The following is a 16327-nucleotide window of genomic DNA, read 5'->3' as shown; positions in this document are numbered from 1 at the left end:
TAACAGAGCTTGAATGAGGGGACCATGCTGAATCTTGGCTCCATGAGAGGTCATGAAACCTCTTTCTTGCCAGAGTACTCCAAAGTCGTGAACGACTCCGAATGCATAACGTGAATCTGTATATATGTTTACTTTCAGGTTCTTAGCTCGTATGCAGGCTTGGGTCAGAGCGATGAGCTCTGCTGCTTGAGCAGACAGGGTGTCAATACGATGTGTTTCTATAACTTCAGTTCCAGTAGTCACTGCATACGCGGCTACTAGTTCTCCTGTACTTGTTCTCATACATGAACCATCCACATAAAGTGTCAGGTCGGGATCAGGTAATGCAATGTCTGTCAAGTCTTGTCTTGGCTTCGTCATGATGTCGATAACTTCCACACAGTCATGTGTGGCAGGATTTGATGTATTCGAGGGTAACAGTGTAGCAGGATTTAAAATGTTGCAGCGTCTGATTTCTATGTGGGGCTGAAACAGTGTCAGTTCATATCCTGTTAAACGTGCAATTGTCAAGTGCTGAGTCTGTGTTCGGTTTAAAAGAACTTCCACGGAGTGTGGAACTTGTACTGTCAGGGAGTGTCCTAACACTATGGAATCACTTTGTCTGATAGCTAGAGCTGTGGCTGCAACTGACTTGAGGCACGCAGGCAGAGCCTGGGCTACTGGATCTAATGTGCTAGAGAAATAAGCACAAGGCTTGTGTTGTCCTGCTTGATCTTGTGTGAGGACAGATAATGCTGTACCATCACGTTCAGTAACAAAAAGTGTAAAAGGCTTACTGTAGTTTGGTGTCGCTAACACAGGTGCATTACATAAAGCTTTCTTTAACTCATTAAAAACAAGTGTATGTTCCTGGGTCCAAGGGAGGACAGTCGATGTCGCTGCCTCCTGTGTCGTTAACTGTATCAGTGGTTTAGCTAGATATGCATACTGAGGAATCCATTGTCTGCAGTAAGAAGTGAGGCCGATAAAAGCTCGTACCTCCTTCTGTGTCTTGGGCTGTGGAAGATGTGCTATTAACTGGATACGGTCAGGTGTCAACTGTCTACCCCTCTTGGACAGTAAGTGTCCAAGGTATACCACTTGCTGGACACAGAATTGCAGTTTCGAAGGGGACACCTTGTGCCCCATCTCTGCCAGAAAATACAAGACTGTCAGTGACGCACGTTCGCAGTCACGTTCTGTACGGGCTGTGATTAATAGATCATCGACATACTGGAGCAGGGCAGTGTCAGTTGGCATGTGAATACTGTCTAGTTGTCTTTTAAGTGCTTGACTGTAAATACTAGGACTTTCTGTGAAACCTTGAGGAGCTCGTGTGAATTTATAGCTTCTTCCATTTAAACAGAATCCGAAAAGAAACTGGCTGTCTGGATGAATGGGGACACTAAAGAATGCGTTCTTGAGATCAATAACAGTAAAGAACGTAGCTTCAGAATCAATGGCAGTTAATAGGGAGGAGATATCTGGAACCACTGGGTACTGGGGTATGATACATTTATTAAGTTCTCGGAGGTCAATCACTAATCGATATACTGGAGGTGCATTTGGATCAGTACGTTTAAGAATCGGAATGATAGGGGAATTACATACATTGGAGTCAGTTTCTACAACTACTCCTTGAGCAATGAGCTCGTCAATAATTTTCGATAAGGCTGCTACAGCCTCAGGGGGTAACTTGTACTGTCGGATTCGTGGTAGTACAACACCTTGTTTCAGAGTGACACGATATGGTGTAATATGCATACAACCTACATCAGTTGGACCTTGCGCCCATAAATGCTGTGGTACATTCAGTAATCTAGGATCAAAATCTCGTAACACATAATGACCTTTAAAATCACGTAAAAACAATCTCACTCCTTCCGGAGAGCAGCATATTACCGCTCCTAATTCTTTCAATGTTTTAATACCTAGTAAATTTTCAGGACATGATTTCGTAAGTAACAAGTCGGTAGTTCGGGACAATGGACCAACTTCTAGGGAAACTGGTTTCGATATTTCATTAACAATAGGCTTTCCTGAAAATCCCAGGGAAACATTTCTTGAGCCTGAGAGTGGAGCCCCTGGAACCTCGTCATGACTGATGGTAGTCCTACTTGCCCCTGTATCAATCAGGAACTTTCTGTCTTTCCCTAATACTTGACTGTGTACATAGGGACCCTCTTGATCTACAGGAACCTCGATGAGAGGCAAGCCAACCTCCCTCTCTAGGCTGTTTCATGAATACTGCTGATATTCTGGATAATCTGACTGTGCGTATTGGTACATCTGTTGTGTAACGTGTTGTGTGGCAGCTATAGGCTGTGGTACTGTAACGGTCTGCTGTGCGTTCTGCGGTGGCTGGGAATTCTGCGGAACATGTTCTTGTCTAGGAGGACGTGGTCTCTCTTTCGTCTTACCTGTAGCTATGTTGTGTTTCAGAACTGCACATTCGTTTATATAATGACCTGGCTGTTTACAGTAATTGCATGTCCCTTTAACAGGAGTTGCAGAATGACTAGTCTGATTCATACCCCTCTTCTGACTATCTGATGTAACAGATTGTGCAACTAGTACTTTCATTTTCGTGTCTTTCATACGTCTCCTTTCGTGTTCTTGCTCTTCCCTGATTCTATTCTGGTGATACTGTAGCATCTGGAGCATTTGAGACGGGGTATTAGCTTGCCAAGTACTCTCGACTTTCAATACTCGGTTTTTAACTTGCGGTACAGAATTCTCAACTAGTTTGGTAACAAAAAGATGGGGATACGATTCACTACTTGTTTTCAGACCGCTATTTATAATGAAACATTTCTCAAATCTGGAATAAAAATCACTAGTGTCTTCGTCTTGTTTCTGTTTACAGGCTGAGATGGCATCCCAGTCTTCCTTTTTCGTGGCTAGTAATCTTGGCAAGACTTGTATTAGCAGTTCGGGCAACTCTTTGGCTTTATCCCCAAGACCAGTACCTGGGACTCGTGTGTTATCTTCGGTCTCTAACGCGGTCCAGTCAATCTTTTTCTCTCCCACCTCCCATTCTTTTTCTTTCAGTTTTTCATATATGCCCGCAGGCAACAGGACCTTTAACATTTTGATGATATCAGGATACGTGTATTCTCCCATACGGAGCATGTCTTTTAATTCTCGGTGGAACCCTGCTGGATCTTTATCGTGACAGGGCACTAACTTTTTCATTTCTAGTAGTTCTATTTTCGTTATAGGGGTGTAAACAAATACTCGTTCGAGATTACCCCCGTTCCCTTAACAGGATGCACTTCTCGTAACGGATTCTGTCTGTCTATGTAGAACGGAGGTGAAACAGGAACAAAATGCGGAGTCAGGAACGTTCTGTATTTGTGGCGCTGTTCTAGAATGACGTTAATTAAATCGGTACCTAGACCTTTCCATTTGTTTAGGAGTAACTCGTTCAGTACATTATATAAGGGACCTGTATCAGAATGCTGACTCTCGTACAGTGTAATGAGGTGCTGGATCATGTACATACCCACCAGTCGCTGCTCGGCTGGGGGCAGTTTCAGAAACATTTGAGCCACTACTTCGTCTGGAAACGTGGCAGAATCACTAACCCATCGGACTGCTGATCGGGCTAATTCTTGTTCATGCATGGTACCGAGTTTACTGTAACCAATTCGTAATTTCAGAACTTTATCGGTAGCCTGGAATACTTGTTCAAGAGAACCCTGTTCCGGCACGGGAGGAGGAAAAGCTTTCTTGTAGTCTAGGCGTGTGTGTCTATCAGAAGGTCTCGTCCTACCTACATACGCAATTCTGGAGGGATTCTCGGTGTCTACATCTTCGTCTGAAGAATCATTTTCTTTCTCTGCTACTCTCATTGCTTCCTCCTTTTGGTGTATACTTATAATTTCTTTACGAATCTTCCTGTACATGGTTTCTATACTATTCTGTGTCTTGTGTTTTCCTTCTGCTATATTGTCACTCCATCTGGTCAGGACTCTCATCTCTTCTGGATTTTTATCAGGATGATCCTTGTTCTCTTATTAAACAATTTATTAAAAATTGCAAAATCATGCCTTGAATCTCGACTTTTCTGTGTACCATGGCTTCGTGAATACTTTCTGATTTCTCCCCTGTTCGGATAAAGTGATATATTCTGTCTAGATGTTCTTTCATATTTGATATGGTAACCAAGAAGCTTGCAACTCGTCGTAAACGTATGGAATATATTATCATACTATCTTCACCTGGTACCGGATCATATCTACAATCAGATCCGCACTCATTGAAATACTTTTTGAGGGCTTCGTACGTAGTCACTTTTGGCGTACGCTGTAACGCTGCATCTCTCAGCGTCAGTCGCTTTGTTTGAGGCGGGGTGATAGGAATACCTCCCCCTGCTCCTCCTGAACTGGAATCGTCAATTAACACTGAGTGTGCGGCTGCTGGTAACGTGACTGGAAAAGTAGGGGTACGTAATGTGGGTTGGTCCTGGGGTGCAGGCACATGGACAGGATTCCCAGGACCAACGGCTGGAGGTACAGTAATTACATTATTAACAGGGAGTTGGACCTGAACTGGCGGAGTAGGATTCATATTAGCATATTCTGGGACAGTGTCGTCTAAATAGGAAGAAAGGAAAATTTCAGCCGCGGTCGGTTTATGACGTAGCTTAGTCGGGACCAAAGGTGGCGGTAAATTACAGAGTGTTTCCGGGGTCGCTTTAAGCAAACCCTCGGCGAGAAGAGGATACATACCTTTAATAAGGGCATTTCTCTGTCTGTCTGATTGTTCTGCTCTAACTCGTTCACCTTCTTCTAGTAGTTCCCTTTCTTGGGCTTTTTCGGAGGATTCCCTACTTAATTCTGCTTTTCTGAATTCTTTCTCGGTTCTTTTATGAGATTCTTTACGCCACAACTCTATGGCATCTTTCTGAGACCGTCTGGCTTTCTTTTTCCATAATGCTTCTTCTACTCTCATGATGCACTCGGCATCCCATGCTCCTGAAACAGGCCATCTATACTTCTCTTCAAGATTCTTGGTGTAGTCCACCCATAAATCTAGATACAGTATGGCATCTAAGCCATGCTTATGATACATGAAATGTCCAGGACTGTCCCTGGGAGGGACAGGAACTGATTCTTCGAGTAACCTTTTTCTGGTTTTTATCTGACGTAACTTCGAAAACAGAGGCATATTTGAACTGTACTTGAACTTGAACACAATACACAATGAACACAGTAATGAATAGCAAAACAATCATTCATACCACGACATCAAGAACACATTAATAACAGTTCGAACAGAATACTACCTGATACATAGAAAACACAATACTTGAATTTCTCGAGAACGGACTTACTAGAATTTCTGGATGCACTGCTAAAACAGTACAGAACATACCGGTCTCCTAAAGAGACACGTCATACCGTATCCACCTGGGTGAACACGTCGGACCGGATCTGTGTACCCAAACCCGTCGGACCGGGCACAAATTAATGAACACCCGTCTAGATACCCCCAGCAACGGTACTCACCGGGAAGCAAAACTGAAGGCCTCGGACTGGACTGGACTGGACTGGACTGCTACGACGTCTAGTTACTGCTACGCACTACGCCTCCGGATACCTCGGACCTTGCTCTCTCGGCTTGGGCTCTGGTCGGAACGACCCGCCTTCCTCACCGCCTCGTCTGGATGCCGGACCGCAGTCTCTGTCTCCTCCGTGGGCCTGAGGGAGACTTGAGCAGAAATATCTGCAGGTGCGCAGTAGAGGTCCGTCACGGCTGTAGAAGGGTCAGGGGGCCTGCGTTACATCGCCGGCGCGTGGGGAAGGGGCTCGTACCTATTCGGGCGCCATTTTATGTGGTAAATAAATAATTAATTACCGGTACTATTTTTCTATACATTAACTAAAACAGATAGCTCAATAAATAAGAGGCAGGATCCGTGATATCTGAGTCAGAATGGCTTTAATCGGATGGCTCGAGCCTAAAGACCATGAAGTGGCATGCAATGGAATGGAATGGCAGCTGCCCCGTCTCATTAACATTTCATAGTATATATAGTAAAACAGTATAATTGCATTGCATACAGTAGGCGTAACAAGTGACAAACGTAAGATAAGAACATATGGGCGTACAAAGAAGGCGTGCACAGGGCGTGCACGTAGACATGTGATGAAAACGTCACAGAAGTGTCATAAATGGGTGGATACATGGAGGGGGCTACCTGGGCAGCTGGAACCTTTAACCTACTGGTGCGCGCAAACGGGCCATGACGTGTAACTAGGGAGAGCTGGGGGCTCTGATTTCTACACTAGAAGAGGAGACTAAAGTCTGGGATGTCAGGACGACATGTGCCTATAGCATATCTGATATCTTGTGTTTGGAGTACATGTTGATAGGATCTAAATGTCATCAGGGTAAAGGCTACTTGACACTAAGGCTGGTGCATGCATATATTCTACATGTATTGCGTGTGCTATGAATCTTCTATGGATATTAATTCAGTAATTCTCTTGCATGGAGACAGAAAGACTAGACTATAGCTGAAGATGTTTATGCGGTTCGTTAGCTTAGGAATGTGAAGCCGGGGAGCTGAACTGATAACTAGAGGCATAACATATTCTTGGCAGACAGGCAGGCAGGCCAGGCCGGGCACCGCGCTGCTTGGCAGAAAGTAAGCGAAGGGTCAGGGATGCGGGAGGGGCTGTATCGCTTCTCGGAGTGGTTTCAGAAGACTAGAGCTTGATTCTGGTGTCCGGGCCCTATGAGGCCTAGAAACGGGGACAACTCGATGAATTAACGTGCACAATGTAAAACGTTGGCAACATAGGCCTAATACTCGTTGCTTTCACGAGGACTGGATAACTGGCATACTAACGTTGGACACAACTATAATTGCGTCTTTATTCGGTCAAGGGGGAACATATGCATATCGATCATGCACATATAACATATTATGGGGAACACGTAGGGACACATGACAAGGCAAAATTCAATTTTCCTCATCCTCACGAAAAAGGTCAAGATCCAGTCTGAAGCCTGGGAGAATTGTCAGGTAAGCAATATGCGACTAGATAGAATCCCTAACAGATAAGGTGTTACCGGAGGTAAGTAACTTGTTCTATATAACAACGCACGTTATGTAAAGTGATACTTCTAAAACCTCACTATGACTGAAATAGACATTGTGTGATGCACACAATACTAACTCACATTGTGAAACATATACACAAATTGGCATATATGTAATGAACGTAATCTGCGAAGTTGAAATAGTTAATATACAACATAACATAGTTTTCTTTAAGGATCAAATGGAAAGACCGAAAACCCCAAACCAGTGCTAATCTACTCTCATGCTAATCACAGAGCTTTCACTCCAAACCATTGAGTAAACAGCCACCTGTATATTTGCAGGATTCCCTATTAGGAGGCAACTGTTGCAGTGCATCCAGGGCCTGTCGGGTTCAGAGCAACATGACAGGGTAGACAACTGGTTGGTGGGTGAAGGGCAGAGGAAAGAAGTGGATGTAAGAGAGTGGAGGAAAGAAGTGGATGTAAGAGAGTGGAGGAAAGAAGTGGATGTAAGAGAGTGGATGTAAGAGAGTGGAGGAAAGAAGTGGATGTAAGAGAGTGGGGTAAATCAGGGAAGGGGCACAAATCAGCTAAAGAGGTGTGAACAAGGAAGAAGTCAATAAAGAGGGTTAGATCCGGTCAGAGGTCAATTAAGCAGGAAGAGGTCAAGCGAGAGGATGAAATGGCTGAAGAGAGACATAGGGCAGGAAAGAATGATTTAAGTGAGGGAACAAGCTGACAGAGGAGAAATAAGAGAGGGTTAGGGAATTGTGTGAGGTGACAAACACTGGGCATGAAAAGGAGCAATGCAAAGGGGCGAAGAGAGGACGCCATAGGTAATAACCAGCGACCTTGAAGTGCGAAAACACATGGTTTCATTTCACTCCCCTGGTACTCCCTTTACCTCTCCACGTCCTGATGGCATCGCGCCAGCTGCGCTTTCAGCTTCGTTTCCTCTTCCTGCATAGACTGAAGTTGAAGATCCTTAGACACAGTCTCACTGGAGATTTGTGCGATGTGTGCATCCCAGGCATTTTTCAGCGTCTGCATTTCACCTTGAAGCCTGAAAAACATATACATGTCAAACCTGTTGTACATTCAAGCTCTTCAGATCATACAAACAGTTGCAAAGCACACCTAATAGCAAAGCTCAGACTCGCATTCAGTTGCAAGCAGCAGAAGCCTTTATGTAGCCCTTCACTGACTACACTCATCCTGGTATGACTGTAAGTATCAGAGATGAACAGGATGGTGTGCCTGGTGGGGATTAAGAAAAATAGGACAGTATGCTTTGAGAAGACAAAAATGAACATTGTGTCCTGAAGGAATCGGTGCGCCCTGGGAGGATCAGGAGAGAAGCTGCTCTTTCCTGAAACAATCATACTCAATACTGTGTCTTACACGGGCTCTCTGCCTAATGTCACTGACACTCTTCAATGTTGAGGGTCACAAATGTAGCCCTCTCTCAATATCCAAGGCCCCATCTGAATATAAAATCATAGACCTGCCTCTCTGTTGAAGCATGGTGTCACAGGTCTTCCTCGAAGTCGAGGGAACTCCAGAATTTTAAGGGGGTGAAGAGAAAAGGCACAGAAAGCGAATGACTGGGTGTCAGGTGTGTTGTCCAGCTGGACTAAAACATTGCCAACAGCGCTTGATTGACTGCACTGGACACTACACTAGAGTAAACCATTAATTTTCAGCAACTTAATAAATGCCTGGCCCCTCCGAGTCCAGTAGCTGCTCTCACATCATACTGTTGGTAGCCGAGCACAACAGAGAAAAATCCAAAACGGCAAACCAACGGGGACAATAAATTCACCTCCGAGACCCATACTGACCGACCATCTGTCAGAAATAGGTTCTATGAAGTCAGAGAGCCAACTGAAAGACAAAGCCATTCATTTAGGCTCCTCTCTTTCAGAAAAGAAGGTTTAATTAATATAGAAAGTATGACATACTTTGAAAAAAAAAGAAAGTTTGTGAAAAAATAACCAGAGGGCCGAGACGTGTTGACGGTCTAACCCAAAAAGAGGGGACTGAAGATCCGTTACTGGCTTGAAGCAACAGTGCAGCAGTTCACTACGATGTCTATGGAAACACTCTTCCTAATATTTTTTCTCTTCTGAAAAGAGAAAATTATTTGCTCAATGTTGGTCTTGACCCTTTTTGTAGGGTCATGTCAGAACTTTTTGCCTTCCTCCTGTATTTGTTTCTGACCAGTTGCTGGTGATTTTATGTCTCTGGGCACTTTACCACTGCTGGTCAGTACTAAAGTGCATGTGCTCTCTCTGGTAAACATGGTAAGATTGGTCTACGTCCACCGAGGTGTGGGAGTAAGTCGGAAAATAGCACAAAAGGGAACGCCAGGCTTTTACCAGAGGGGGCTGAGTGAATCTAATGCTGGCTTATGGAGAGGGGCTGAAGAGTTGGCACTGTTTGCGTATCCTGACCCCCAAGGTCTAGGACTTGCTGAGGGACGGAATAGACCTTGCCTGCTCAGTTGATTGCACTGCCTACTTGTTTGATGCACTAATAGGCAATACCAGCGCTGGTTCTCATACCCAGAAGCAGCAGAGGACACTGCCTGGTTTCCTTCTAAACGAGTGGATCCCCAGGGGCCAAACGAGAGAGTGCTGGGAGTGGAGCATGGGGAAAGTTACCCGGAAATAGGGATACAATGTGCTAAATATGGGGGAGGTGGGGGCAGGAATCAGACGGAAGAAGATGATGACACAGGGAGGAAGGGAAAGATGCCAATCCCACGAGGCCCACTCCGATAGACATCATGGAGGCCATCACAGCTTCCAGGGAGGCGCTGGAGACGAAAATTGACACAATAGGGACGGACCCAGTCTGCTGGAAGATGACCTCTGCATACTCAAGGAACGTGTTGCAGTTACCGAAAAAAGACTCACTGACATTCCGGAAGTGGTGACTACTCTACAAAAATCTCTCCGAGCGGTGGAAGTTAAGGTAACAATACTAGAGGTACGAGCAGACGACAGGGAAGGCAGATCCCGTAGAAACAACGAACGAATAGTGGGAGTACTGTAGAGAGCAGAGGGCACAGATACGGTGTGTTTCCTTGAGGACTGACTCAAAATGGAAGTGGCCCCGGAGGAACTTTCCCCTTTCTATGCCCTGGAGAGAGCTCATGGAGTCCCAGCTAGACCACCCAAGCCGGGAGTTCCCCCCTCGCCCAATTGTAGTGCGACTCCTCCACTTCAGTGATCGAGAGCATATTTTCCATCATGCCCGCCAAAGACAAGACCTACAGATGGATAACCACAAGATAATGATTTTCCCGACTTCACCAGAGAGGTACAGCGTCAAAGGACGTCATTCTTGGCCCTCAAAAAGAAGTTTGGCAATTACAGATCCCGTACGCAATGTTGTTTCGGGCACGTCTCAGAGTGGCCGATTCAAATAGGGTACAGTTATTTACTACCCCGCAGGAGGCGTGGGAATGGCTGGACTCTCGCCAAGCACAGGAGCGATGCAATCAATCCCCGGAACCGGCACAGCAGAGAGTGAGTAATAGCAAACAACCAAATCGATCCCCGTCTCTCAAGGAGCGGTGATCCAAGAGGCGCAGAGTACTGCTGGCAGTTGCAGAACTTAGTCAGGGTGGTTCCAGCCCTGGCTCGAGCAAAAGCTAAATTGAACTGGACAGATCGGAAAGCTCGCTGGCAGCCAGTGCAGATGAGGACTCGGAACCCGAATTGCCAGAAGTCACACCTCAGACGGCAGACGACATTGCCTATGCGGGGCAATCGATGGGGAAAACCAGAGGACCTCCAAGACGTTGAGAGTGATGCAAGCGGTGAGGTCAACTATGGGGTCTGCCACCCATGTTACAGAGGCAGACGATTGGCTACATATGAACCGGGGTTACTGATCAAGCCAAGATACAAGGGGGTACGGCAAGGGGGTATGGTCTGGTGGTGCTCTGGGCTCGGTAGGGTAAGATATATAACCCCACCACTACCAGACAAAATTCCAAAACTTAGTTTTAGTTTGGATGGGAACTAGGTTCTGGGTCCCTGTCTTTGGGATGGGGAGTTGGGGTGTTCATTTTGATAAGGGGTTGTTGTTTGGGGCCAGGTGTGTCACTCTTAGAAAAGCCACTAGGGATGTAATTCACTTCACACAATGGAAGCCCCCGTAGATATTAAATGTATATCTTGGAATGTCCATGGGATACACACTATGCTACGCCACACCAAAATACATGCATACCTGATCAGGCGTGGGGTGCAAATTGTGCTACTGCAAGATACACACTTGTTGGCAACAGAAGGAGCTGTGCTCCAACATCGGTGAAGGGGGCAAGTGTTTTATACCAGCTATTCGGCCTTCGCCAGGGGAGTCCTGATCTGGGTGACGGCGGGAGTGCCCTCTCAGGGCACACAACAGATAATAGACCCAGAGGGTAGATTTGTGGTAGTGTCTGGGCGATTAGATGGTAGAGATATAGTACTTGGGAACTTATATGCTCCAATATAGAACAGCTAGCATTTCTGGCCAAACTCTCTGGCGCACTTGCCCTGGTGCTGACTGGTTCAGCGCGATTAGGCAGCATCTTTAATTGTATTACTGACACTGCGCTGGACCGCTCTCATCCCCCACTTCCTGATGCTCCCATACATAGACTAGCGGAGACGCGCCGACAGTGGCAACAGCGATCGGGGCTGATCGACTCCTGGAGGGCCCAACACCCTGGGGAGAGGGACTACTCCTTTTTCCCTGTGATGCACGAGCTCCACGTATGATTAGATGCTATATTGTGCTCACTGGATGTACATGAGAGAATGTGGACTAGTGAATACCTCGCCAAAACAATCTCTGACCATAACCCTCTATTATTGAGCCAGGTGTGGACCAGTGAGAGACCCAAAATACCCGTCTGGGGCTTGAGACCCGAAACACTGGAGGATCAGGTCTTCCATGCGGCAGTGGGCACTGCTATAGAACAATATTTTCTAGAGAACGTCAATACGGCGACAAGTCCCTGTAGTGAAGACAGGGCCCTGCTTGCGCACATTGCTATGTTAGCATAGGCTTATTAGAAGTTTAAACGCCATTTTACCTTGTTGCTGCTTTTGCACACGACACTGCATGTAACTGTTGTTGTAAGTTAGGCTGTGTGAATTTCTTCACATGAGAATGGCTTGTTTTCAACATCCCTAGACTTACATCACAACCTTAGTCTGCACAGTTAGTGCTGAAGCCTCCATGGGTATCATAACAATGTTAGCTGTTATTCGGGCTGATCGGCCCACGCTCTAGACACAACATGCACGCAGCTGCAGCTAACTGAAATTCTAGCGCCTTTAATATTGCACTGCATGCATGATTAACATACTTGGAGAAAATCCGTTTCCAGAGAGAGAGAGCTTTTGCAGATCCTGATGTGATTCATCTCTACTGATCTTGGAGGTATGGGGTCCTCCATTCACGCCTAAGACACCTTCTATTGTTATATAAAACATAGTTCCTAGCAAGGGAGGGTGGTACACGATGCACTATAGGACCTGTTTCCACTATCATTATAATATGATTTCTCCTTTTGTGTTTTATGGAATTGTAAGAACGCTGATAGTATTATTTTTAATCATATGCCTGCTTATGTTAGCAAAAATACTGCATCTTAGAGCACGTTGTTAAAATAAACATTTTAAACTTTTCCGTGTCTCTATTTACTCACGTTGTGGACTGCTTTGAGAATAACAAACGAAAGAGTGTTCTTGATTCTCACCATTCCGGAGAATAACCTATGTCGCATGTTCTGGGTTGTCTAATCATTGGTACCTTTGCTATAGGACGCAGAGCTAATGCGACACTGATGCTAGTTGGTTAGGGATTCTAGGTACTGAGGTGAGTTTTTTGGAACACCACAATTCACTGAGGTCCTGGGTCTCTGTGCACAGTTCTGTGTATGAGCAGAATCCCCGCAACATCCCCTTATAGAATGGGACGCTTTTAAATCGGTCATTAGGGGACGCTGTATTTCGGAAACGGCGGGGACAAGGAATGTCCTCTTACAAGACATACAGCTGGCAGAAAGGCCTGAAAGGGAGGACAAACATGAGGAGCTACTGGAGGCACAAGAGGCAGTAGCAACCCAGGTGGAGCGACTGTGTTGCTTCGACCATAACAATTATATGGTACACGCCCACTGACAGATGGACAAATCTGGAGCTCTCCTAGCTCGGTTAGCAAACCAGGCTAGGAGGGGGGACAGTGATACAAAGGGGCAAGGAGGAGAAACTCACTACAGGCAGCAGGATATTAACAAACAGTTCCTGGTTTACTATGCTAAACTGTACAAGAGTAGACTGGCCCCATCAGAGGACGGTCTAGACTAATTCATAAGAGATGGGGAGTTTCCAAGACCAGAGGAGGAGGCTGTGGCCAACCTAGGTAGTGACATAGAGATTGGCGAGCTGAGAGGGGCTATTAAGAGCATGGCCAGGAATAAGACGCCAAGGACGGATGGGCTGCCGGCAGAATTCTACTCGACTTACTACGAGTCATTAGCTCCCAGGCTGGTAGACCTATACAATCAGATGAGGCAAGAGGGCGGACTCCCTGAGTCGACGAGGGAAGCGGTTATCATCCCACTGCTTAAGCCAGGGAAACCGCCATGGAACAAAGCGGCATACCGACTGCTCTCCATGCTTAACTTGGATTATAAAATCCTGAGTCGGATACTGGCTTTCAGCCATCTCCCGCATATGACAGCATTGATACATAAAGACCAAGCGGGCTTTATCCCCACCAGGAATACAGCTCTAAATGTTCAACAGCTCCTGCATGTGTTGGAGGTGAATACCTACCAGAGTGAGGAGGCAACTACTTTCGCAGTTGATATTGAAAAGGCGTTCGATAGTCTCGAGTGGCCTTATTCATTCCAAGTGATGGGGAAATTCTAAGAATTTATTGAATTCACCACCAGGGTCAGGCAAGCGGCCTGATATCTGACGTCTGCACAGTGGGTTGAGGCACAAGACAGGGATGCCCGCTGTCATCATTAATATTTGCCCTGGCAATGGAGCCGCTAGCGGCCCGTTCTGGAACAGGCAGGCACTATCAGGGCCTGGAGGTGTCCGGACAAGTTCATTATATAGCATTATCGCTAACGATTTGCTGATGTTTCTGGCCGACCCGAGAGAGGCACTGTGTGGGGCTAAGGAGATCTTGCATGGCGTGGGAAGAGCAGCAGGTCTCAAGGTAAATTGGGCAAAGTTGTGCCTTTTCCCTACTAGGACCAACAGAACCAGTCCGCCAGAGACGGAGGGAGTGAACTGGGAGGATTGATGTCTGACATACCTGGGCACACAAATATACCATGCACACAGAGATTTGCCGGAAGGCAATATAGGGAGAGCGCTGAGAGGTACCAAAAGTAACTTTGACTTCTGGAGGACCCTCCCGCTGTCTGTGGTGGGCCGAGTCTCCCTCGGGAAAATGGTAACATTGCCAAGATTGCTGTATTAATTTGGATCGCTGCTTGAGTCTTGGGAGGAGATGGGAATATCCACAACAGGAGATTTATATGAAGAGAGTGCCATGATCCCGTTTAATAATCTCCGGGAAAGGTATGATTTACCAGGGGGAGATTTTCCACTATATTCAGCTCTCATGGCGGCCATATGGAGGCACTGGCGAGAGAGTCTCACAGAACCCCAGACGTCGGCGATGTGTCAATAAGTAGTAATAGCGGCGGGCACCTTTAAGGCAGTCACATGCCTCTATCGACGCCTAATACATGAAACAATACCACCGCTGACTGGTTTACATCAAAAATGGGAGGCAGACCTGGGTGAGTCAATTCTGGATAATGTGTGGGGGGGTAGTGGAGAGGACGTGGAAGAGTACCAGGAATGCTAGGTTCCAGTTAGTGCATTTCTACGTTTTACACAGAGCGTACCTCACCCCAAGCCATAGGATAGATCTAGGATAGGACAAAGACCTCCCGCCCTCTTAGGCACCAGAAAGTAGAAGGAATAACAACCACAACATACTTCTGATGCCGGCACCCCCTCTATGGCTACCGCCACTTCCTAGAAGGGTAAGTGGATGTGGTCCTCCTTCAGCCAGTCACTAGTGGGTGGTAATGTTGGAGGGGTAGTCACAAAGGGAGAAGGAGTAGCCCCCTTTGGGCAATCTGGAGAACTCAGTGGTCAGATGTTATCGACCTCCAGTGGGGCAGGTGATGGTGTATCCTGCCTCCCAATGGATGCCCATGATGGTCAGAGAGCAAACTAAAGAGGCTTGCAGGCTGCGGCTGCCCGGGGGGAGGTGGACTGGCCAGAGCTCTGGATACCTGACCCACAAGATCTGTGAATATTGTGTCCTTGGCCACGAAAGGGCCGGCGAAGCCTGCCGGCCGTGGTGTCTGGGTGTGTAGAGACACAGCAGGAAGAATAAAAGTTGGACTGGGTTTGACGAGTGGCCATGGAAAGTCCCAAGGGCCTGGCCGTAGCTCTGCTGTCCTTGAAGCTATCCCGCGCCGAGTCCGCCTTGTCTCCGTAGGCAGCACCTGCAAAGACAAGTCCCAAAGTGAATGGGAGTATTGTGACCTGATCTGACCTGGTCAGACCCGGTCGCTCCCTCCTCCCGCCGCGTGGCCCGCCCCGAGTGTGCCCGGCCTCCTCCTGCTGCCTCTGAGCTCTGCCCCGGCCTCCGGACCCTGCCTGCCCTCTGTGCCGCTCGTGCCAGGTAGTTGTACCGCCGCCCTTTGCTCACTCGTTCCGCCGTCCTTGTGCCCTGTGAAGTTTTGCACTGTTGTTGTTTTGTATTGTACCCTTTTGTCGCCCTTGTGTTGCCCGTGTCGCCGCTGTCCCCTGCCCCACCCTGCTCCCTGCCGCTGCTCCCCCGCAGCCCCACCCACGCTCCCTCCAGCATCACCGCACCGCTGCCCCCCCCTCCCGCCACCCCGCTCCCGCCTCCCAGCTGCTCCTCCCTCGCCCCTCCCCTCCCCACTCTCCATTTATGGCAGAGTACATGCGTATGCGCAGCGTTGACGCGCAGCGGGCGCGCCGATTGTGCGCCAAAGGCGCGCCAAAGGCAAGCCTGTCTGCGCCTGTCCGTGCCTGGACCGCGCCCAATGCCAGGACCCCTGGCCCTCGCAGATGCAAGACCACCCGAAGGACCTACGACGCCGCCGCTCTCAACGCACTCAATACCGGCCGGAACCCTGCCTGCTACCGAGCCACCCCGAAACGCACCCACGGACCCTTCACCTGCAAAGCCTGCCGCTTCACCTGCCTCCGAACCTGCACCG

General features: G+C 47.4%; 1 protein-coding gene across 1 annotated transcript in view; it reads right to left on the bottom strand.

The window, feature by feature from the left end:
* The window catches only part of CCDC57 (coiled-coil domain containing 57), an 821470-nt gene that overhangs the window by 499033 nt on the left and 306110 nt on the right, over nt 1–16327 (bottom strand). Inside the window, exon 8 of the mRNA XM_078653761.1 lies at nt 7940–8098. Within this exon, the coding sequence (XP_078509887.1) occupies nt 7940–8098 (159 nt within the window). The remainder of the gene's footprint in view (nt 1–7939; nt 8099–16327) is intronic.

Source organism: Lissotriton helveticus, chromosome 7, assembly GCF_964261635.1.
Source record: "Lissotriton helveticus chromosome 7, aLisHel1.1, whole genome shotgun sequence".
Lineage (NCBI taxonomy): Eukaryota > Metazoa > Chordata > Amphibia > Caudata > Salamandridae > Lissotriton > Lissotriton helveticus.
Note: the sequence above shows the minus strand (reverse complement) of the source record. Positions and strands in the feature narration are given on the sequence as shown.